Source organism: Labeo rohita, chromosome 19 (genome assembly GCF_022985175.1).
Source record: "Labeo rohita strain BAU-BD-2019 chromosome 19, IGBB_LRoh.1.0, whole genome shotgun sequence".
In the NCBI taxonomy this organism is placed as follows: Eukaryota; Metazoa; Chordata; class Actinopteri; order Cypriniformes; family Cyprinidae; genus Labeo; species Labeo rohita.
The window spans coordinates 16122230-16146823 of NC_066887.1; the positions used below are offsets into that span (position 1 = coordinate 16122230).

Sequence of the window (24594 nt, forward strand, 5' to 3'; positions counted from 1 at the left end):
TACTTACTTCCAAAGATCCAGCTGAGAGGCTGGTGTTGGTGCTGCCCAGGTTGCGGGGAAGGGTTCTGGTACGCTCCACTGTTCCCGATGTGAGGATCTGCCGGACAGAGGGACGATTCTGCTTGACCTGCAGGGTGTGGGTGTTGGTGTGGGAGTGCGTGTGCCCGCCGTGGGCCGGCAACTGTTTGAGTGTGCCGTAGGAACGATTTAGGTTCATGCTGATGTGGTCCACGGCTGCAAAGTCTGCAGGGTATGCTTCGCTCTCTGCTGGATGCAGAGTCATGGGTGAAGGGGGTGGAGGAAAGGGAGGGTCATCTACTGTAATGTTCAGGGGCTTCCCCTCATCCTGGGATGGAGGAGGGGGCTTAAGACTGACTGTCCGACGTGGCAACACCATGTAGTCCCCTTCCCCACCTCCGCCACCAGCGGAATCCTGGGTGGAAGAAGGGTTTGGTCGGGCCCAACCCATTCCACTCTCTGTGCACAGGTAGATGGGTCCAGATCGTTGGTGTTGACCTTGTTGCTCCACATTAACCTCCTTCTTAAGTGGCTGCTCACTTAGCTCATTCAAGGGACCCAATGGAGGAACCTGCACCAGCAGGTTAGGGGGTGGGATGTTCCCAGGTAGGCTGCTGAAATTAACGCCCTCCTGGTGAGCCGCCAACTTGGGGTCATCCTCATCGTCCAGGGAGATGCGGGATAGAGTTCCAGTTATGGTAGCAGGGTTGCAGGTGTTTACCTCCTTAAAGATGACTGAGGTAGGAAGGAGAAAGGAAGAGAGAAAGAGAACAGATAGACAGAAGTGGGGGGGAAGAAAGAGACAGAAGCAAAGGTCGAGTGCACAAGATCACACAGATGGACGGAGCGGCAAAGAGAAACAAAGTTCGTTCATAACACAGTTCGGATGGAATAACAATACATGACAGAAAAGGAAAGGGGTGGGATGGAAGATGGTTAGATAGCAGTTCCCAAAGGCATAGAGCCCAGATGTTTCGGAGTGAGGTGACAGAGCAAGCAAGATTGATTTGAGTGGGTGCAGAGAGAATGTAATCGGTGGAGGGAATGATGGGCAAAGAGACAAAAGAAAATGAGCTCAGTTACAGTGCATGGAAATGGAGTGTGTCAGTGCAGAGGTCAAAAGAGCAGCGAGGGCAGGAAAGGACAAACATTTTCAGGCAGGTGAATTAGTATCCAGGAGTCTCGGCATGCAGAAGTTGGACAGTTGCAAAGGTTGGTGCCCCAGAGGTGTTACAGTAGGAGTTCAGTTGAATTAGGTAGAGTTAAAAAGGAAAGCCATGCACAAATCATCCCCTCTAAGAGAAAAACCATCAGCCGTAATAGTTTAACCAATTTATACATCATCAATAAAGTCACATTTAACAGCAAACATAACTCAGTCCAAAATGTGAAAGAAAAAAAAAAGAAAACAAGTGCATAAAACTTACAAAAGGTGATAAAAATGAACTTTCCTTAGATTTTTGTCTTGTTTTGAATTTCATAAGCTCAAGGTTACGGCAATGGCAGTTTCGAATCCACAAAATTGATCAAAATGTTTGATTCTATTCTTGAGGTTGAGGTTACAGACCAAGATAACTTTGGACTTCAGTAAACCTTGCTTTGCCAACGCTGCAGCACAGCCTTTTTCTTTATGAGGTGAAACTAGTACCATGATCAAGCTGGTTTAGTGCTAAAACTAAACCAACCAATTACAGTTCTTGGAACTGAACATTCCAAGCTTAAATTAAAAGATTAGTTCACCCCTGAATTTACATTTCCTGATAATTTACTCACCCCCATGCCATCCAAGATATTCATGTCTCCCTTTCCTCAGTCGAAAAGAAATTAAGGTTTTTGAGGAAAACATTCCAGGATTTTTCTCCATATAGTGAACTTCAATGGGGTTGAATCCAAATAGCAGGTTTAATGCAGCTTCAAAAGGGCTCCACGTGATCCCAGGCGAGGAATAAGGGTCTTATCTAGCGAAACAATTGGCCATTATCTAAAAAAATACAAATTTATTTACTTTTTAACCACAAATGCTCATCTTGCACTAGCTCGACTTATGTAGTCACGTTGGAAAGATCACACACGACGTAGGCGGAAGTACCGACCCAGTGTTTACAAAGTGAATGTGCAAAGAAAGTCAAACGCCCTTTACAAAAAAAGGAAAAAAAACAATGTTGATTTGGAAGTTGGAGGAGAAAATGAGTTTTTCACCCTAAGCACACAGATGAAGGTCATGTGTAACCTTTCCAAAGTGATTACGTAATGCATGAAGTCGTAGACACGCATTACAGAGCTAGTGTGGTTATAAAGTACATACTTTTTTTGAGAATGAGCAACTGTTTCGCTAGATAAGACCCTTATTTCTCGGCTGGGACTGTGTAAAGCCTTTTGAAGCTGAATTGAAACTGCACTTTGGACCTTCAACCCATTGACTCCCCATTGAGGTCCACTATATGGAGAAAATTCCTGGAATGTTTTTCTCAAAACCTTAATTTCCTTTCGACTGAAGAAAGAAAGACATGAACATCTTGGATGACATTGGGGTGAGTAAATTATCAAGAAATTTTAATTCATGAGTGAGCTAATCCTTTAAGGCTCTAGTATGCTGAAGAAGATAAGGATATGACATTCAAAGAGCAGACATGCACATTTTGTATGTCAGTTTATGCAAAACAACAAAATACTATAGTCTAACACAAATGACATACAAACTTAAGAGTGAGACTTACATGGGTGTCCTCTTTCTGCAAGTGAGGGGGAGACAAGGATGTGCAGGGTTAACTTTACATGAACAAACTTTACTGCATTAGAACCAGGGCAATGTGAAAAAATGGTGAGGAAAGTTCAAGAATGAGAATGCAAAGTGGCAGGACACCGATAGTGAAAGGCAAAATGAGGTCAGACGTACTTACCTGTTTGACACGCCAAGTCCACGTCTTTCTCAAAGTCCGTCTGCGTAGGTGAATGAAGGACAGAGGAGAGATTACTTCAGCTTGTTACAAACAGCTGTCCACAAGTGAACTGAATATATAGACACCAATTCTTGATAATTTACATTTGAGTCATACGATTGATATGATGAAGGGTGGAACTAAGCGCTGTTAGGTAGTATATGGTGGTGTTTAAAGAGTCCATCAAACACTAACAAAATATTCATTTTAGCAACCACCACGCAATGTTTCGACAAAGTACCAGTCTAATGCAACACATCTGCAACACCTCTACAATAAATAGCAGATCCCTTAGCACCAGCACTAATTACAATGAACCAAAGTGAACATAAATTAGCATACCGCAGCCTGACACAGCTGGGCTTGACTTTCCAAACAAAAAAACAGATATTATTTTTATGAAAGAAGGGGAGGACTCTTAAAAAAAAAACAAAATACAGTACAATGGACACAAACTGACTGCGTCCCTCAGGGTAAACTGAAAATGTCCGTCCCAGAGCAGCTCTTTTTAACTCCAGGCCCTCATTGGAATGCAGCATTGGCTATTGCTGCCAAAAGAATTAACTCTCAAAGGAGTTCAAAACAAAGCTTTAGTCAGGGCATTACATTGTGGAACAATTTTAGCATGCCCTAGTGAGAGCAGCTTGCATCTATGCATATACCTGTGTGTCGAAGTTAAAAGGAAAAGGCATGAGACAAGAACAGAGACCTGCGACTATGCCAAACTTTTACTGCACAGCCAGGGAAGCAGCTACTTTGCACTAAATAACTTGCTGACAGCTAACCACTTATCTAATTAACTGGCTAATATGCTCACGCTAGGCTGTCAGCTAGACTCTAAAATTGACAGCACTAACTCTAAAGCAAACACGTACAATCAGACGTACGGTTATGTGATTTTGCTCCAAGACAAGGCTCTGGCTCTGGTGGAGAACGTGGGCATGGTTGTGGTTAAGCGTATGCAAGTGATTGTGGGTGTGGTTCTTGTCAAGAGTGTGGCTGACAGTATGGATATGGTTGTGGTTGTGGGCATGGTTGTGATTGAGAAGGTGGGCATGGTTTAGAGTCTGAGAATGGTTTTGGTGGAGAATGTGGGTGTGGTTATGACTATGTCCATGACTGTGATTGGCCAAGGCTAGAGGTGGGTGGGCAGGGCAGGTTTGGTGGCAGCCTTGGCAGCACCCAGGTGAATATCGGAGTGAGCCGCACTGCTCCTGACCGTAGAGGCTCGGCCGGTGCGGGCACCTCTGCCGGCAAAGAGGCAGAAAGGTATGGAGAGAGAGAAAAAGTGAGGGGTGAGTTGAAGAGAGGGAGCGGAAAGGTGGAGCAGACCTGCAGGGCGATGATCCCTCTCATCCAAACCGATCCACACACACACTTGGAGAGTTCCTGCTGTAGTTACCATGGTTACATGCAAGTCTAGTCTTTGACATGAACATATCACTGCAAGGCACTGGGTAAAGGGCCTAAAAACTATATGAAATTAAGGTGATAAGTGCTAAGTATGTTACTGACATTCTTGATGGCTTTCTTGTATTGGAAAAAATTACTGGTTGACATTTAGTTGACATTTTAATATGTGCAATGCTATTCAAACAGCTTCTGATTTTAAGTCTCTAACTGAATACAGATTGTATAACTTTTATCTATAACCCACGCTCATTGAAAATTTGTGCCTCTACATACATTTCTGCAGCACCGTAATTACTGCACAGTTTGTGGCAGTTTCAAAGTGAAATGTTCACAGAGTGGTGCTAAAACACACATTCAATACGTGACCGTGGCACATTTTTATTACGCTGCTTGAGGTACGTATTGCACCTGTTCAGAACTCAAATATCTGTGGAGTGTTGCTAAAGATTAATACTCTATCGTTTTGGAAATATCCCCTACACCAAACCCAACCCTAAACCTAACCGATAGTGTTAACAAATGCAAGTGATATAAAACACATTTGTTAATGTAGCCGTGCTATTTTAACTTTCTTATGCGTATTTGAGATGTTTTGTCGAACCGTAGTTTCACAGATTTCGTACCGGAGCTCTTCATCACTCAAGTGCACTGCTGTATCACATGCGCTACCGAGCAAACTTGCTGAATTAGAAAACTCATGCATATGAAGCTGTATATGTGATGACAATGTTCAAATCACACAGACTGTTAAAATTGTTTTGAAGCCATAATGTAATATTCTGTAAGTAACTGTGTGGAATTAGGCTTTCATAATCAAAACTCTGTGTGTAAATCATACTTTGTGTAAAAAGGAATAAAGGTTGTCAGAGTTTTACTGCCTCTAGTGTTCATTTCAACTGGAAACTGCAGTGATTTGTACATATAAGGTACCTTTTTTTTTAAATTTTGCAGAAATGTGTAAATAGTCACGTATTTCTAATGAGCCTATGTTGTTTATCTACATACTAGAAATTGCACAAAAGGGGTTTCCTGAAAGTGAAGAGGATATTTTAACCAGGATTTTAACCAGCAACATCCTCTAGAATAGCCATTCACAATACAGTAAGCCACCTGCTCTGATTTACAAAACAAATCCGATTTGAAATCACGCAGTAGCCTGTGTTGTTTAAAAAAAGAGGAAGCTGATAATCTGAGAGTCCAATGTGAGATGAGATGGAATGGAATGCTATTCACCATGATCTGCACCTGGCCGTTCTTGCAGGAGTCCGGAGAGTTTTCACTGTCGTCTTTGCAACCACCCATCCTGCATCGCACTGCATCCTGTACCTGAGGTGGGAAGACATGGGATAAAACCATGAGTCATTAATAAAATCTAAATCCATGGAATAGTGATATAAAACAAGGTGGCAACCAAACATACGCATTCAAAGAGATGTTCATTCAGCTGCAGAATATGGTTGTCAGTCCTGTTTGTGTTCATACACAATTCAGGTATAAAACAGAGCGTCAACCATATTCTATAACAATAGTGACCCCTTAAAATTTCAGGAGGCACTGTTGAATTTTGAAATTGAGTTTGGTTAGTATGTGCTACATAAATGGAACCACAGTCAAAGGTTGTCTGTCAAGCGTGTGATTTGCAGGTGTCAATCACTAATGTTAGGGTTGTCAGCCTTTCTCGGTTTCTGAAAAATGGCAGAAAATGAGGTATTGTGTGGTCGGAGAGCAAGACAAAAGAAGGTTCCGGCAGAGGTAACCCTATAGCAATAGTGAGAATAAAACACTTTAGAATAAGGAGTAAATTCTTAAAGGGAATCCTAGGTATTAAGACTTCTATGGCTTCATACACTCTTAAAAATAAAGGTGCTTCACAGTGCCATAGAAGAACCTTTTTTGTTTAAATGGTTCAATGAAGTACCTTTCTGTTTCACAAAACGTTCTTTGTGGTGAAAGAAGGTCCTTCAGATTATAAAAAGATAACAAAGAAATGGTTCTTTAAAGAACCTTTGACTGAATGGTTCTTTGTGGAACCAAAAATGGTTCTTCTTTGGCATCGCTTTGAAGAACCTTTTAAAGCACCTTTATTTTTAATTGTGTATAACGTAATTGATGTCTCTTACTGAAATGTGTAGTAGAAAACCCATGAAAGATTTGCAATATTTAAAAAATCGACATTGATTTATGCATATTTTGGATTATGAGGCGCGCCATTATTTCGATGCTGTGAAATGGTTCTACTTGGTGAGCTACTGGCGCTACCTATTGCTATGTCTACTGCCACAAAACTTGGAAAATAAAATACTGATACGACGCCACATTCTGTGGCATTCAGTTACAACATTTGGTTGTAATTTTCAGTCAAAGGGCAACAAGAGAAGCAATGTAAGTCTTCGCTGCTTTCCTTGCGATAAGAAGAGCTGAACAGAAAGAGAAGATGCCCGTCGGTGAATAAAATTTCCTACAGATCTGCATCTTTGTTCTTTCAACTTAACCCCCGATGCCTTTGAGGCTTTTAATAGACCACAGCTACTGAAAGAGTTTAGAAATGGCAGAAACAAGAAACGCTAGATGCCATCCTGGGAGGATGTAAACATGCGGATGCTTGTAATACCACTGAGTTTCTCGGCGTGGATTTCACTCGATATCTGGGGGTGTTTAGTCTCTTTGTGGGGAAAAATTGGTATGGCTTTTGGTTTAAGCCTACGCTTAAATCTATCACCACCTGTGCATTTTTTTCAGTTGGTCATTGCATCTGTATTTTACTTTTCTGAGTTCCGTTGCAGTAAAAATAGCAACAGGCAGCACCAGCGGCTCACCGAGTGCAATCATGTGACATAATCCAAAAAATGGCGCCCCCCGTAGTCCAAAATTTATATAAAAAGATGTGGATTTTTTAAAAACATAAATCTTTCATGGCTTTTCTACTACATATTTTAGTAAGAGACATAATTTACGTTATATTAAGCCATACAAGTCTTAATAGCCAGGGTTCCCTTTAAAATAATATTTTAAATATCAAAATTTGTCATTTTGGTTCTATATATTTAGTAAGTTAGAAGAAGAATTTTGTTCAATGTTATTTTTTCTTTTCTTTATTATACTCAATCATGTATCTGTATAATATGAAGACTGTTACATCATTTTCAGAAAAAAAAATGACTAGGAGGGGAGAATGTCTTCTCACTGGGTTGATGCTAACATGAAACTAATGATGATAGTAAATATCCTACAGACACTAGCAGCTTCTAAATACTCGGGAGAATCTATCGGTGTAATGTAGTTATTTTAGTAATCTACAGAGGCTGTCTGTATGTGATTTCTCATAAAACTTTGATATTAGTTTATATTCCTAAGTGACAAGCATTGCAGTGAGCCTGTTTGCATTTCCGCAGGAGGAGTTTACATAACTGCAGACGCACAGGCTGTACAACAATAGGGAAGAAGACACTCCCTTTATTAAAAAAAAAGACAATGTGATAGGCTGTTTCCCCTGACGACAGTGTAGCCTTAGCAACGGGATGCCACTCATTTGCATACAGATTTATGGCCAAAACGCCTACGGAATGACCAAGTGAAAGCACAGGGTTTCCTAACTGGGAAGATCAGAGCTCTTGTTGCCAACAAAAAAATCATGACCGAGATTTTCTTAGACTGTCTAGCTGATTCAAAGGCCTCTCTCAGCTGATTCAATCACAAGAGGACAGAGCTAAATACAATTGTAAATAGACATCTTAGAATTGTACTGTGATTCGATTGCTCAAACTAATTTTAACAATGTCCTTACTATACCTTTCTGGTCCTTGAACATATCAGTTGTGTTGCTGTCTATGCGGGGTCAGAAAACTCTCGGATTTCATCAAAAACATCTTAATTTGTGTTCCGAAGATGAATGAAGGTCTTACAGGTTTGAAACAACATGAAGGTGAGTAATTAATGACAGAATTTTCATTTTTGGGTGAATTTTCGTTTTTTCATTTCACGAAGTCAACCTGCATTTAAAGTTAAATGCTTACTTTTATTTTATTTTATTTTAAAAACTAATACTTACATTCAAGGAAGGATGCATTAAACTGATCAAAAGTGACAGCAAAGCCATTTATCATATTACAAATGATATGAGATTTTGGTTTTTCTTTTGAACGTTCTATATATCGGTCCTGACAAAAAAAAAAAAAAAAAAAAAAAAAAAAAACGCAGTACAACTGTTTTCAACATTGCTAATAAGAAATATTTATTGAGCACCAAATCAGCATATTACAATGATTTCTGAAGGATCATGTGAGACTAAAGACTGGAGTAACAGCTTAAATTAAAATTAATTTTAATTGAACTAAACAGTTATTTAAAACTGTAATAATATATCACAATATTCCTGTTTTACTGTATTTTAAATGCAGCCTTGTTGAGCAGACATCTTTTAAAAAGAATAGCACTCTATATTCACAAGGCAATAACATTTTTTGGTTTGCCTGATTTTAGACATGATCCAGACAAAATCCTATCACAAATGTTCACCAAAGGCTCATTTAAAACACGTTAATTCTACAACATGTTGTACAGATCCCAAGTGGTTGATCTGCCACGACCTTTATGGTTTGCAAAGGTTACGCTCTGAACAAATGACACTTTAATCTACTCGCGTCCTCCGAAAAGCATCAAGCATATTCTGTTGAAACACTTTATTTATTGACTGCACATTCTCTGCACTGTTTAGTAAATCCCTTCTCTTTCTATTCAACTGAGCATGAGTTATCATGCTGCAACACTATTCAGCGGCCTAGACCAGAATCTGTAATCAGTCCGCTCCCCTCCCCGCAACTAAAATTACGATGTGCAGGAGCGGCAGGCTGTTTCGCAAGACAGAGCGGGAGACGGTCTCATTCTCAGAGCTTGTTTATGGATGACTGTCTGCTGAGTCAAAGCTGTAGACGTATCAGAATGACACCCGACGGCATGCCCTCTAGACTCTCTCTATCTTCATAAATGCATGAGAACAAACTATTCCCACAAACCGTCCCCTACTCATTTGCCTGCGCTAATCATGAATGCTGCCTTTCCGTCGTTGGCTCTGCCATTTCAAAGTGTAATTCGCACATCAAACCGCACATGGTGCAAGGATCCGGTACACAAACTACACTCCACTCTGTTGTTTTGCTAAAGCTATTAGGGATTACATCAAAGCCTTGCCAGGGATTTTCATATATTTACTAAAATAATACCAGGATTTATTTTACTCTAATCCTTCAGTCTTGCGATATTGATTTAACATATATGGCTTAGCGATTAAGAACTGATTTTTTCTCTCCCTCCTTAAACTCCGGCAGCATACTTTGATTTACCCGATTTGTGAAAGTCGGCCAAGTTTCCGCAGTACATGCGGGAGAGTCGAAACTGTCACGTCTTGGCTTCAGACCCACTACAATGTGACTATAGCTTGATCCATCAGTTGATTTATTTATGGCCGGTCAGACCGACCCATTATTACGTGAAAGCAGTGCATGCTGTTTCAAAAAATTGATTGCGTCAGCGGTACGAGCCAAGTTTTATTCCTAAGTGGGCCTTAAAATAATGGACTCGAATAAAACTCCTGCTCCACTCTCCATTTAAATACACCTCTGACTGTCCTCTAAGACTGGCAGTGTAACAGTGAAACTCTTGTTTCTTATATTGTTATGGCCAATCACACGCACATAATATTGTGATGAAGACTGAGGTTATCTAAGCCAGGGTTTTTCATACTCTTTAATGCCAGAGGACAGGACCTGGACCACAAAACCAGTCTTAAGTCACTGGGGTATATTTGTAGCAATAGCCAAAAATACATTGACTGATTTTTCTTTCATGCCAAAAATCATTAGGAAAGTAAAGATCATGTTCCATGAAGATATTTTGTAAAATTCCTACTGTAAATATATTGAAACTTAATTTTTGATTAGTAATGTGCATTGTTAAGAACTTCATTTGGACAACTTTAAAGGCGACTTTCTCAATATTTTGATTTTTTTGCACCCTCAGATTTCAGACTTCAAATAGTTGTATCTCGGCCAAATATTGTTCTATCATAGCAAACCATACATCAATGAAAAGCTTATTTATTCAGCTCAGATTCTGAAAAATGACCCTTATGACTGGTTTTGTGGTCCATGGTCACAAATATGGAAGTATGAAAGTAGTATAAGCAACATTTGAATGATAGTGTTTATATGTTTATACACATAATATATAATACAAACTAAATGCATCCTAGAAATTTTGCATGCACTACTATATTTCTTTTAATTATTTTTTTTTTTTTAGAAATAATTTACATTGTTGAAAAGCAGAATATCAAAATCAGTGAATATCAGTAAATTATATAAAAGGTATATTAAATTAAATTATTATGAGAACATGTTAACATTGTTAAAACCATTTTGCATTTAAGCCTCCCAAAGCAAATATTTATATTATAAAATTAGATTTTATTTCATGCTTTTATGCTACAAGGTTGTTAATTAAAAGTATAACGATAATAATAATAAGAAGAAGAACAAGAAAAGAACAAATAATAATAATAATAATAATAATAATAATAATGAAAAGAACAAACAAATAAATAAATTTCACACCCATATTCTAATGACTTGTTGAAGCTATATACTGATATTTGATGAAATTTTATACTTTCATGTTACAAGGTTGTTAATTAAAAACAAAAACAACAATAATAATAATAATAATAATAATAATAATATCTGATACAATTGTATACTTTTATGTTACAAGGTTGTTAATTAAAAACAAAAACAAAATGATGATGATGATAATAATAATAATTAACAATAATAATATCTGATGCAATTTTATACTTTTATGTTAAATTGTACGTATTAAACAAAATAATAATAATAATAATAATAATAATAATAATAAACTAATAAACAAACAAATAAATAAATAAATTCCAAACCCATATTCTAATGACCAATATATAAGCAATTTAATATTTGATGCAATTTTATACATTTATATTACAAGGTTGTTAATTAAAAACAATACTACTACTACTACTACTACTACTACTACTACTAACTAACTAACTAAATAAATAAATTACACTTATCCTAATGACCTGTAGAACCTATATAGTAATATTTGATGCAATTTTATATGTTAGTTACAAGGTTGGTAATTAAAAACATAATAATAATAATAATAATAAATAAATAATAAACCAACAAATTAATACAGAAACAAACAAAAAAGCAAACAAACCAATAAATAAATAAATAGATTACACATCCATGTTCTAATGACCCGTAAAACCTATATGATATTTGATGCAATTTTATATTTTTATATGATAAGGTTGTTAATTAAAACAATAATAATAATAATAATAATAATAATAATAATAATCAATGCAATAATATTGTTAGTTAAAAACAAAAAAATAATAATAATAAAACAAATAAATCTATTTGTGTGTGACTCTATACCAATTTACCCACTGGAGACTATTTCTGACCCAGGAAAAACACTAATAACTTTATGATTTGTAATTCTGACTCTTCTATTAATTTCTACACTGATAACTGGATCATTGCTGTTTGCATCAGCAACCCACTGACCTCTCGGCGCATGGCACAGTGCACGGTGATGATGACGAATCCCTGGACTGAGTCAAAGACAGCGAAGAGCACCTGGAAGAGGGTTGAACGGCGGTCTGTGATGGCCAGCACAGCTGACATCCACGTGAGTGCCAACAGAGGGAGAACCACACAAGAGCTCCATAACGACGCCCTGTGCAGAGAGAATACAGAGAAAAATGCAGTTCATCCTCCGTGCAGCAAGGCGGCGACATCACTGCACCTGCAATCATTAGCCATCAAGATATTATTATGATTACGAGTCAAGCTATGGGGTGTTGATGAAATTTAGAACACAGCACTGCACCACACGCATTTAACTGAGTGTCAATACAGCGTAAATTTAATGAGTCATTAGACATAATTAGAAACCTGATATCAAATTGCTACACTTTATATATGCAAAATACTGAGTATTGAAAGAATATAGAAAAAAAATCCTTACAAAAAAGTCCCACAGCTACCAAAGTTTCCGTCATATGTATAAATAAATAAATAAATCAATCAATATAAGATTAAATACATCCCATTAATTAATAAAAACACAATATCAATATCAAATTTGGTAATTTATGTATTTTGTCAGTTTATTTTATTAATAAAATAATATTACTATTAATAGTATAGTAAACGAATATACTAAGTTAACATGTTAACACTTATAAAAACATTTTTAAAACAATTTGCATTTAAATTTCCATCATATGTAGCAGATTTCCAATTATAAGATTAATTTTTATTTTATTTATAATGTATTTATTTTATTTATTTCAGATTGGAAGTTCAAAAGAACTTTTGCAGAATTAAATGCATCCTATAAATTAATAAAATCATAATATCAATAATATCAAATTCAGTAACTTATTCAGTAATGTAGTCAATTTATTATTGTTTTAAATTGTATTAAAAGTACATTCAATTAATATACTAAGTTAACCTGTTAAACACTACTAGAAACAACCAAGTTTTCTAAGTCTTATTTCTGTATTAATTAATTATTATTATTATTATTATTATTATTTTATATTTTGTTGATTTTATTTTGCAAGAAGCTATAGTTACCATGGTCCATTTTCATAAGGTAATTACAACATCATGCAAAGACTAATAATAATAATAATAATAATATATATTTTTTCTTCTTCAGCGAGCAGACACAATTCAGTTAGGACACGGTCTCAGTTTGCTTGCAAAACAAGCAAATAATTGCTGTTCATACTGCTGAGCGCTCATGCTAACATGCCCTGATGAATTTCCAACATGTTGCTAATCCTAAAGGAGTGTTTTGGTTCTGCATCACGCAGAGCCTATTTGGATAAATATCAGGTGTCAGTAAGGACTGTCCGCCCGAGCTCAGCCAAGCAAGGGCTCACCACAGCTGGGCATCAATTTAACATCTTCACGCTGCACTGACTCAGTCTCCTGCTTGTGACTGCGATGGGACGGACATTAGCAATGAGACAGAGAAAGAGATTTGCTTCAGTACAAATCTGCGGTATGAGTTCTCATGCTCATATAAGAACAATGCAGAAAAAGGACGACAAGGTTGAGTTGGTAAATGTAAAACAGCATGACTCAAATTCAATGTCCTCCCCTAACTAAGCGTAGGTTTGGGATGGAGCAGGACATCGAAGAAAATGAGGTCATCGGACATGAGGTAATTGAACATGGTCCTTCCAAACTTCTTTAGGAAGTCCTCTTTATTAATTTCTATGATTGGAAGTTGTATTATGGCACCACACACACATGCCCCATGTTTATACTCAGATAGCGGAGACAGAAAAAGCAGACAGCAAGGATGAGATGAGGAACAAAAAATGATAAAGAGAAAGAGGAACAGAGAAGCGATATCATTCATTTCATTATCATTTCAATAACATGACTCCCTCCAGCAAATAGCAGAGACGAGTCCAATTTATCCAAAGCCAAAAGAATCAGAGGTGGCCCTTGATCCACACTCTGGTTCTTTACCTCTTCAAAGAGCACAATCCTCCATGCTTGTGTTTATGTGCATGTATTTGTGTTTTCAGTATTGTTGTCAGTTTAACATATTGCTTAGTTAATTTAAAAATAAATAAATAAATAAAATAAATAAATAATTCAATTATACGCATTGTATTAATAATTATGTATAATAATAATAATGTCCCTGACATGTTTTTCATTTCTGGGGTTTTACAATCATTAGAGCAATTTGGAAGACGTACCACTTCCATATTTTTGCAACCATCAGCACAGCTTCAGACATCGCAAAAAATAAATAAATAAAATAAATAAATACATTTAATACATAAATAAACAAATAAATAAATAATAACAATGTTAAAAATAATAATAAACAAAAATAAATAAATCCTGTTATGAATATTTGTCTAATTTTCAAGTTAAAATATGTAAAACCCTTGAAATGAGATTTACTGAATTTACAATATTAAGATATTAACACTTTCAGTAAGTGTATTTTGTCTTAATGCAATGGCATTTTTTAAAACTTTATAAGTAAAATAATCTGCCTGTGTGTCCAAATAAATAAATCAAAAATAAATAAACTTATTGTATCAAAGACACATTTTCTAGAAACAATTCTTAGTATCTTATATCATTAGACAAAAATACTTAAAAACTTTAAAAGTGCAACGATGTCCATTGGCATATGTAAACAATAAAACAAACCAAATCGAACAAAAAAAAAACAAAACCAACAAACCAAACCAAACAAAAAACTAACAAACAAACCAAAACAAACACAACCAAACAACAACAAAAACAAAAAAACAAACAAAACAAAACAAAAAAAAGCAAAAACAAGCAAACAATCAACCAAAACAAAACAAACAAAACAAAACATGCACTGAATGAATGGCCCCTAAGGGGTGGTTCACACAGACTATGTTTTTCTATTCTACTTTTTCTATTTCTAACTTATTATTTTTTTCATATGTAAACTATAGAAGCCTGTTTCCGCCACTGAATAAAAACAAAAAGGTAATTGCGACTTTTTATCTCACAATTCAGAATTTTTTTCAAGTTTACGTCTAGAAATTCTGACTTTTATTTTTTCTCAGAATTGCAGGATATGAACTCACATTTGGGGGAAATAGAGTCAGAATTGTGAGATATAAACTCCCAATTCTGATTTTTTTTTTCTCACAGTGGCAAGTTTGTATCTTGTTTTTATCTTACAATTCTGACTTATTTTCCTCACAGAGAAAAAAAAGAGATAAAAAGCTGCAACTGTGAGTAATAATGTTACAATTGTGTGACAAACTCGCAGTTGCAGCTTTTTATCACTCGCAATTTCGAGTTTTTAATCACACAATTGTAACATTATTTCTCAGAATTGCGAGATATAAAGTTTATATATAGTTATATATGTATATATAGTTTTAAAGAGATATAACTTTATAACTCACAATTGCGACTTTTATCTTACAATTCTGTCTTTTTTTCTTGCAGTTGTGAGTTTATATCACAATTAAAAAGTCGCGGTTACGTTTTTCATTTTTTATTCAGTGGCGGAAACAGGCTTCCATAGTAAACGTGTTAGACAGACATGTTTTATCACTGCGTTTGTGTTTTCGTGTATGATGTAGTGTCTTAAAAACACTCAAGTTTAAAAAAGTCAAAACACATCTCAAGACTTTGTGTTTTTTCCCCTTTCACCGCCCACGTCTTGCATTTTTAAAAGCGAAAACATGTTCTGTGTGAATGGCCCCTAAGTCTGTCTTAGACCCTTTATAACTCGACTGCAAAATATATTGCACTGAATTGTGGTTCCCCTAGGCCCATATTTGATGAATAAACAATACATCGACTTCTAAAGCCATTTCTGTAATGATTTGCAATATTGTAAAGCCTTAAACGATCTTCTTTGAGGGCATTTTTCAGCCAAGATTTAAGAAAACGATGTAGTTCTGGAGTGTGCAAACAGGAGGGCGACTCTTTGAAGAGTTTCTGTTTCTTACTGTCAGTGTTGGGCTCTAGAGAGAGAAAGAGAGAAAAAAAGAAAGATACGGAGAAAGAAAGAAAGAGACAAAGAGAGAATATGGAATGAGACTAACATGGCGCTGCTGGCGGTAGAGCTGGACAGGGCGGTACTGGAGATCACGCCGCACTTGGAGCATTTCAGGAGCAGCCTGCTACGCGCTTCCAACGGCGGACTTCAGGACCCAATATACACACACACACACACACACACACACACACATATATATTCATACGGGAAAGAAATGGATGTGACACAGAAGCAGGGAGGTAGGGAGGAATACATTTTTTCAAAAAACACACTCATAAATATCCATCCACACACACGCACATTCATGCGAATGCACACAAACGGCACAAAGGTAAAAGGTTTGAATGTAGAATGTAGGGGAATTGCAAATGGAATATTTGGAAAATGATGACAAAACACGTACGTAAGGAAAGGGAACATAAAATAGAGAGAGGAAAAAGAAAGAGAAAGATAAAATTAAAGCCAAGAAAACAGCATCAAGCAATGAGCAACAGCAACAACAGCGCGAGATCTGTAATGAATGTCACAGCATGAAAGTAGCTCGTGTGTATGAGAGAGACAGAAAGAGACGATGATGGCAGGAAAATGAGAAAATGGAGAGAAACACAGTAGAATGCGACCACAGATCATTAACAATCAGCAGATGAGGCAGATGGGAGCTGCAAAGACTAACCTACTTCAGCTGCTCATTGAAGTGTGTGTGTATTACTGGAGTATTTGTGTGTGAAAACAGGAGAAAGGCTGCTGCAGAGAAAAGGATACAGATCTCTGCCTGTTGACACACACACACACCTGATACCGCCCGTGACCCCTTGATTTTTGTAAGCATTGTTAGAAAGCAGATTAGCTCGTCCAGGTTGGTCTCCCTCAGGTCATTAACCAGGAAGTTCAGTTTTTAATGAACCGTTACAGTCCCCCTCAGCTTTATAAATAAGAGTCTGAGATGTAAAAGTGGCACTAAAAATATAAAAGACAGTGAATACTTTTCCTGTCAGGAAAAATGGATTATGTATGTGTGAATATGTGAATACAAATGTATTTTGTCTTGTTCCGTTGGGAGATTTTTCTACTTTAAGTGGAAAAAATGTTTAAATTAAATGAGATTTATAATAAAACCAACTGAAATGGAAAAAGACAAATGACACCTATATATTCATAACACATTTTTAGAAAATGGGTAATTTATTCTTCTTTTAAAGTGATAGTTCATCCAAACATTAAAATTCTGTTCTTAATTTCTCACCCTCATGTCGTTCCAAACCCGTAAGACTTTTGTTCTTCTTCGGAATACAAATTAAGATATTTTTGATGAAATCCGAGAGCTTTCTGACCCTGCATAGACAGCAACACAACTGACATGTTCAAGACCCAGAAAGGTAGTAAGGATGCACGTTCATGACAACACCACAATGAATGCGTATGCAGGATCAGAAAGCTCTCAGATTTAATCAAAAGTATCTTAATTTGTATTTCGAAGATGAACGAAGGACTTACGGGTATGGGACAATGTGAGGCTGAGTAATTAATGAAGGAATTTTCATTTTTGGGTGAACCATCCTTTTAAAACACTGAAATCGTAATACTAAATTCAGTTTAATATTTAATTTACTAAAAAAGCCTGCTTGGCTAATATGCCCACAACAATAAAAAAAAGGCTTGTGACTAATGTTTGCCTCTGCAAAACCTGCTAAGCTCCTAGGGTGTTGAGGCTGGTTGATAGGGCATTGCTATGCAGTTGCTAAGGATTCTGAGTGGTTTTAATGCACTGCTATGCAGTTGCTTACTGGCCCACTTCCAATTATCTGATATTGCAGTCTCTAGATATGGCTTGGGTCCTTCCTTGAAGTCTATTTTATTCAAGTTTCCTTGAAAAGTATAGGCACTTTCTCTCAATTAGTTTGATATTTTGAGTTATCATTCATGCACAGAGCATGAGGAGTTAAAGGGAACAATGGATATTAAGACTTGTATGGCTTGAAATAATGATTGTTCTTATTGAAATATATAGTGGAAAACCCATTCAAGATTAACGTTGTTTTAAAAAATCCACATTGTTTTATACATATTTTGGACTATGGGGGTGCCATTATTTCAATGACATCAAATGGTTACACTTGGTGATCTACTGGTGTTACCTGTTCCTATTTTTATGGTCACACAGCTTGGAAAATGTAATGATGTAATGAAAGATGTAAGTCTTCACTGCTTTCCTAGTAAGAAGAAGAGGAGAAAAGATGGGAAGATCAGAGTGGACAAATAAAACTTCCTAAAGACCAGCGTCTTTGTCCTCTCCACTTTAGCCCTGATGCCTTTAAGGCTTTTAGTAGACCACAGCTACTGAAAGAGCTTACAAATGGCAAGACAGGAAAAACTAGATGCCATCCTGGCAGAATGTAAACATGCCGATACGGTCATGAAGCCGCAGCCACTGAAGGAGTTTCTCAGCACTTGATATCTAAGGGCGTTTAGAGTCCTTGTGGGAAAAAATGTATGGTATGGCATTTGGTTCAAGCATATGCTTATATCCATTGCCACCTGTAAGCTCTTTTAGTAGCTGTGTCATTGTGTCCGTATTTTATTTACCGAGTTGTGTTGCGGTAAAAATAGCAACAGGTAGCACCAGTAGCTCACAGAGTGCAGCCATTTGACGTCATCAGAATAATGGGGTAACCCGTAGTCACATCACATAATTTATGTTATTTTAAGCCATTTAAGTCTTAATAATCCTTTGAGTTGCAAAATGTAATACTTGGGATTGGGGACTGACAGCAAACCCCTAACCCCACCCAAAAAAAAAGGAAAAAACTTCTACGTTGCATACTTGTATGTACTGTATGTGAAAGACAGCATGAATTTAAGTGCTTTTTATATCAAAGCCACTAGCTGAAAAATTGTAGTTAGCCATTGCAGCTCCCAATATGCATTGGTCTTCCTTGTACATAAACAATACAGGAAAAGAAAAGTGGAAAAAAAGACAAATCAATTAGGGCAAAATTGCAGAATGTACTCTTGCCTGGAGGGATTACAAATATCCAGTCATTGGATTAGCTCAGATCTCTGATTAGCTCTTCATTCAATTAGCAAACCCACAGTTTCCTGCCAAGACATCGGTATGGTGGTCCACCAAAGCAATGCCACATATCTAAATGGCATTTGTACAGCTTACATTCAATGCGGAGAGGCTGTCGGTAACTATTAGATGCACTAATTCAGTCGCACTGTGAGCATTAAAGCAATTCTCATGCCTTCAGTATAGTACTGGCGAAAACACATTCATGCATCACAATGAGCTTGACAGCAGTTGAACCGTGAGCTCATTTTAAACAATGTAGTGCACTTATCTTTGCTTAAAAATGGGGATTTCTGATGCAGCGATAGTTTAATTAAAGACGGAGGGCTGTGAGAACGCTCTTGAGGTTTGCAGGTAGCGGATTCATGGAGCGGAATGGGAATATTCAATCTCTCAGTGCGATTTAGCCTCTCGTTTGAGGTGAGGGATGTGGCGGTCCACTCATTAACACAAGTGTTTAATGGATCACTCTGCTTTGTGTCCAATCAAACAAAGGCAAAACAGAACAAGCGTTTTAAAAGCACAAGGGCTCCTTGATCCTGTCAGTATATGCAGTTACATGAACAATGAATATACACTTAGCTAATGACAGAGCTATCAGAGGACTAGCCTGAGGTTAGCAGGCCAGCAAATCAATACGAGTCCATTAATGAACCTGTCATATCTTGGCTTTCAGTCTGATGTTTTTCAACTTTTAGTGGTCCTATATGTGCGTGTGTGTGTGAGAGAGAGAAAGCATGAGTAATTTATTTCACCCACACAAATATTTGACAGGATATTTTAAAACCTTCAACAGGCTAGTGGTAAATGAGTGACTTGGTGCAAATCCAGAAATAGATGGATATCATATAGCCATCACTTTGACCTTCACTTACCCTGCTCTCTGCTTTTTGGACTTGTCTGAGATACCATCTCTAGACATGAGTTTGTTGAAGACGACTATCCCAATCAGCATGTTCACCTGTTGGAAAGAGACAGAAGGTTATTTGTTTTGTTTGTTTTTTATGTGGTTATGCTGGTTATGTCAAATCAGAATCTTATTTAGCGTGCAACATGTAACCATCATAATTTTTGTGGTGTAGTCGGTGACAGCTGTGCTGTTTGTTGACTAGTTAGGAACAGGGTTATGCTCCATTCAGAACCGAATCAGGGTTGTCTTTTAAAGTCAACTCTCTACTTCCATTTGAATTTAAGTAGCAAACCAGATGCAGAATTGCATATTCTAATCTGAATTTCATGAAATCTAATTAAAATGAATTGAAATTCATATAACTGTACTTTTAACTAGAAAATCAAAGTTTGTCACATTTGAAAGTCTTGAAAAAAGTTTAAAAAGCCTCTAAGTTTATAAGTTTATAGACTATAGACAATAGATCGATAGATCGATAGAACGATAGATACAACGATAGAACGATAGATAGATAGATAGATAGATAGATAGATAGATAGATAGATAGACAGATAGATAGACAGAACGATCGATAGAGCAATAGACAGAACGATAGACAGAAAGATAGATAGATTAGATAGATAGATAGATAAACAGAATGACAGAACTACTGATAGACAGAACAATAGAACTATATAAAGACAGAACGACAGAGTAGTCAATGTGCAGCTTGTATAGCAGTGTATATTTACTGTCCCCTAAAAATAACTCAACATACAGCCATTATTGTTAAAACAGCTGGCAACAAAAGTGAGAACACCCTAATTGAACTTGTCAAAACTGTGTCCAAAGTGTCAATATTTTGTGTTAGCACCATTGTTATCTAGCACTGCCTTAATCATTCTGGGCATGGAATTCACCAGAGCTGCAAAGGTTGTTGCTGAAATCCTCTTTAAATCCTCTATAATGACATCATGGAGCTGCTGGTTGTTAGACACAAGGTGCTTCTCCACCTTCTGCTTGAGGATGCCCCATAAGTGCTCAATAGGGTTCAGGTCAGATGACATTCACCTGCACCTTCCTCAGCAAGGCAACTGTCATCTTGGCGGTGTGTTTGGGGTCATTATCATGTTGGAAAACTGCCGTTCGGCCCAGTCTCTGAAGGGAAGGCATCATGTTCTGCTTCAGAAATGTACAGTACATAATGGAATCCATGTTTCCCTCAATGAACCGCATTACCAGCAGCACTCATGCAGCCCCAGACCATGATGCTACCACCACCATGCTTGACTGTAGGAGAGACACAGTTTTCTTGGTACTCCTCACCAGGGCATCACCACACATGCTGGACACAATCTGAGCCAAACAACTTTATCTTAGTCTCCTCAGACCATAGGACATGGTTCCAGTAATTCATGTTCTTGGACAGGTTGTCTTCAGCAAACTGTTTGTGGGCTTTCTTGTAAGCCAGCTTCAGAAGAGGCTTCCTTCTTGGTTGACACCAATGCAAACCGACTTGTTGCAGTGTGCAGCGAATGGTCTGAGCACAGACAAGCGGACCTTCTACTTCTGCAACCTCTAAAGCAATGCTGGCAGTAATCATGCATCTGTTTTTTGAAGCCAGGTTCTGCACCTGACGCACAGAACGAGCACTCAACGTCGTTGATCGACCCTTGCGAGGCCTATTCCGAATGGAACCCGTCTTGGAAAACCCCTGTATGACCCTGGCCACAGTACTGTAACTCAGTTTCAGGTTGTTACTGAACCTCTTATAGCCTAGGGCCTAGGCCATCTTTGTGGAGAGCAACAATTCTAATTCTGAAATCTTCAGAGAGTTCTTTGCCATGAGGTGCCTTGTTGAACATCCAGTGGTCAGTATGAGAGAACTGTACTCAAAGCACCAAATTTTAACTGCTCTAATACAAGATACACAACTTTGTGTGGTTCTGTCAAGCAGACAAAAAATGGGTGGATAGGATATGTAGCTTTGCATGGTTAAATGACGCGCTGTTATCACTTAGGGTGTACTCATTTTTGTTGCCAGCTATTTTGACATTAATAGCTGTATGTTGAGTTATTTTCAGGGGACAGTAAATGTACACTGCTATACAAGCTGCACACTGACTACTTTAAAATATATCCAAGTTTCATTTCTAAAGTATTGTTCCTTAAGAAGATATAGTAAAAACATTGCTGAAATGTGAGGGGTGTACTCACTTTTGTGAGATACTGCAGATAGACAGACAGAACGATCGATAGAACGATAGATAGATATCTATAGATAGATAGATAGATAGATAGTATAATAAAATACAGAAACTGCAGCATCTAAGTGGAAGAAAATAATGTAGTATTTGTGGCCAGAAATGTACAAGTACAATTAGGGTAGTGGGATAATAAAGCAGTGTTGCATGGTGACCTTTAACCCTGGAGCATTTACAGCAGTGACTCATTAACAGCCTGTGACAGGTGTTGTAGATTTAAGTCTGGAAGCAAATGAGCAGGTGGGATCATGAAGGAACAGTAATGCCCTCATGTCTCTCACCCACGCGCTCTCTCTCTTAGCAGATTGCTGTCCACTCGGCTCCAGCCAGCTGCCCACTGGACACACAGAGCACTAAAGAGGAGCTTAGACAAAGGCCATGGAAAGACCACACACACACATAAATACATATGTGCTCCTGAACCTTTAGTACACACAGGATTTGAGCCAGGGCTATACTGCTTCTCTTGTATTACAACAGGAGGGCATATGGTTGTAGATCAAAAGACTGACAATCTCTTCCGGTTAAGTGACATCTGACTGCTCTACACCAACGCATGGACTGTGACTACAGCAGCTGCATTCAACTTTGTTAAAGTAGGGGTCATCAGTCTATTTCAAATAAATGGCCCCTTGTTACATATAAACAAACTGTATATTGAATTTTAAACCTACAATAATGTGTTTAGCACCATGTTATGATGCTGACATTGCTTAGAAAATTATTTTTGACATGTCATATCAGAAATTTTCCTGGCTGATTTTGTCAGTATATTTTTTTCTGAAGAAAGATAAACGTATAGTGATAAAAGCCGAAATATTGTCCCAGATATATGTTTACTGAGTAATGTACAATTTTTTAGAGGGGGTAAAAATGGCCCCATTTTTTTTTCTCTCCAAAGTTTGCATGCCTGTAACTCGAGTATTAAAGATTTCTCAATGCCTTTTTAGATTTTGGTTCATAACAAACATTCTATTTGACATTGACATTCATTTTTAAGGCCCTGTATGGTTCAGTTCCAGAGATACTCTAATATCAATATAGCTTTAGGAGTCGATTTTTTAATTGTTCACATTTTCAGAGGTCAAAAAAGCAAATGTGGGCCACTTCTTTTCTTTTAAAAAGAAATGTTTAACAAATAATATTTAAACTATAACTATAAATATATTCTTGTTACCCTGTATCAAAACAATTGCATAGAACATACATCTGAGTGCCATAAATATTCTTTTTCAAAAGTTTGCACGCCTGTAACTCAAGAAGTATTAAAGATATCTGAATATAATTTTAGATTCTGTTTCTTACTGAACATTTGTTTTAGAATCTTCACTTTTAAGCCCCTATATGGTTCAGCCCCAGAGATATGGAATGTGACTCAATGTCCAATTTGTAAAATTGTACCCATTTTCAGTGGTTGAAAACCAAATATTAGTTGATACTTATTACATTTAAAAGGCAATCTCTGAAGAATAAATAATGTTGTAACTGGAACTGTAGCTTGTTTCCCTATCAAAACAACTGCATAAAACATACCTGAGGGGCATAAACATGATCATTCAGATATCATTCTAATATTTCATGCTCGAGAGACATTTCCTCTTCTTACCAATCTATATCTTACTGACTCCAAACTTTTAAAATTACAATGTATTTTGTTCACAATACATTCATTTTAATTTGCATCACTATGAAATATTAAATATGTATTAATATATTAAATAAAAACACTGTAAAACTATTATTCATTGTTAGTTCATGCTAGCTATTTCATTGTTGTACCCAAGTGTTACCCAAAAAAATAGTTTGAAATGAAACAATAATTGGCTGGACCCCCAACAGAACCACAACAGACCCCCTGCTGAAAACCCCTGCACCAAATTAACACTCGGCCTGTTCAGTATGCTCCAAGAGCATATCGAACCTACCAAGTCTAACACGTTTACGAGCGCCGTTCGTATTCTGATCATGCAAGGCGCTTGCTTAGACAATGGGTCTTCGTTTTACTATTTGCTAGAGGCAAGATTAATTATTTTTCCATTAATTAGATTTGCCTCTCCAAGGAGGGAGCCAGCATCTCCAGATGCCCAAATCTCATTTGCAGTTGTTTGTTTGAGTGGGCCGCTTCACGGCACCACCAAGAAACAAACAACGCAAATCACATCTGACCATGAAAAACAACGCAAACACCTCACAGAAAACGCACCTGAGACCAGGGCTGTGGACGATACACACACACACACACACTTTGGTCGCTTTGGGCTAATAAGCTCATCAAGTTCACTCATGCATTTTAACATGATATACACTGATGAAAAATACACACATTTGAAATGAGACAGGCTTCAAATCTAATCTCAT

The 24594-nt window shown here is 37.2% G+C and overlaps 1 protein-coding gene across 12 annotated transcripts in view; it reads right to left on the reverse strand.

Moving 5' to 3' along the window:
* The window catches only part of adgrb2 (adhesion G protein-coupled receptor B2), a 364163-nt gene that overhangs the window by 31563 nt on the left and 308006 nt on the right, over positions 1-24594 (reverse strand). For 10 of the 12 annotated variants that reach the window (XR_007829792.1, XM_051136470.1, XM_051136468.1 and 7 more), the window contains 7 exons: positions 19959-20044; positions 16060-16158; positions 11981-12152; positions 5604-5696; positions 2919-2958; positions 2736-2750; positions 8-753 (listed from right to left, as the gene is read on the reverse strand). Coding sequence is in view for 11 of the 12 variants with exons in the window: in XM_051136470.1 (XP_050992427.1) it covers positions 8-753; positions 2736-2750; positions 2919-2958; positions 5604-5696; positions 11981-12152; positions 16060-16158; positions 19959-20044 (1251 nt within the window). In the remaining variant the exon portion in view is untranslated. The remainder of the gene's footprint in view (positions 1-7; positions 754-2735; positions 2751-2918; positions 2959-5603; positions 5697-11980; positions 12153-16059; positions 16159-19958; positions 20045-24594) is intronic. The other 2 variants (XM_051136462.1, XM_051136465.1) reach the window with 2 other exon arrangements.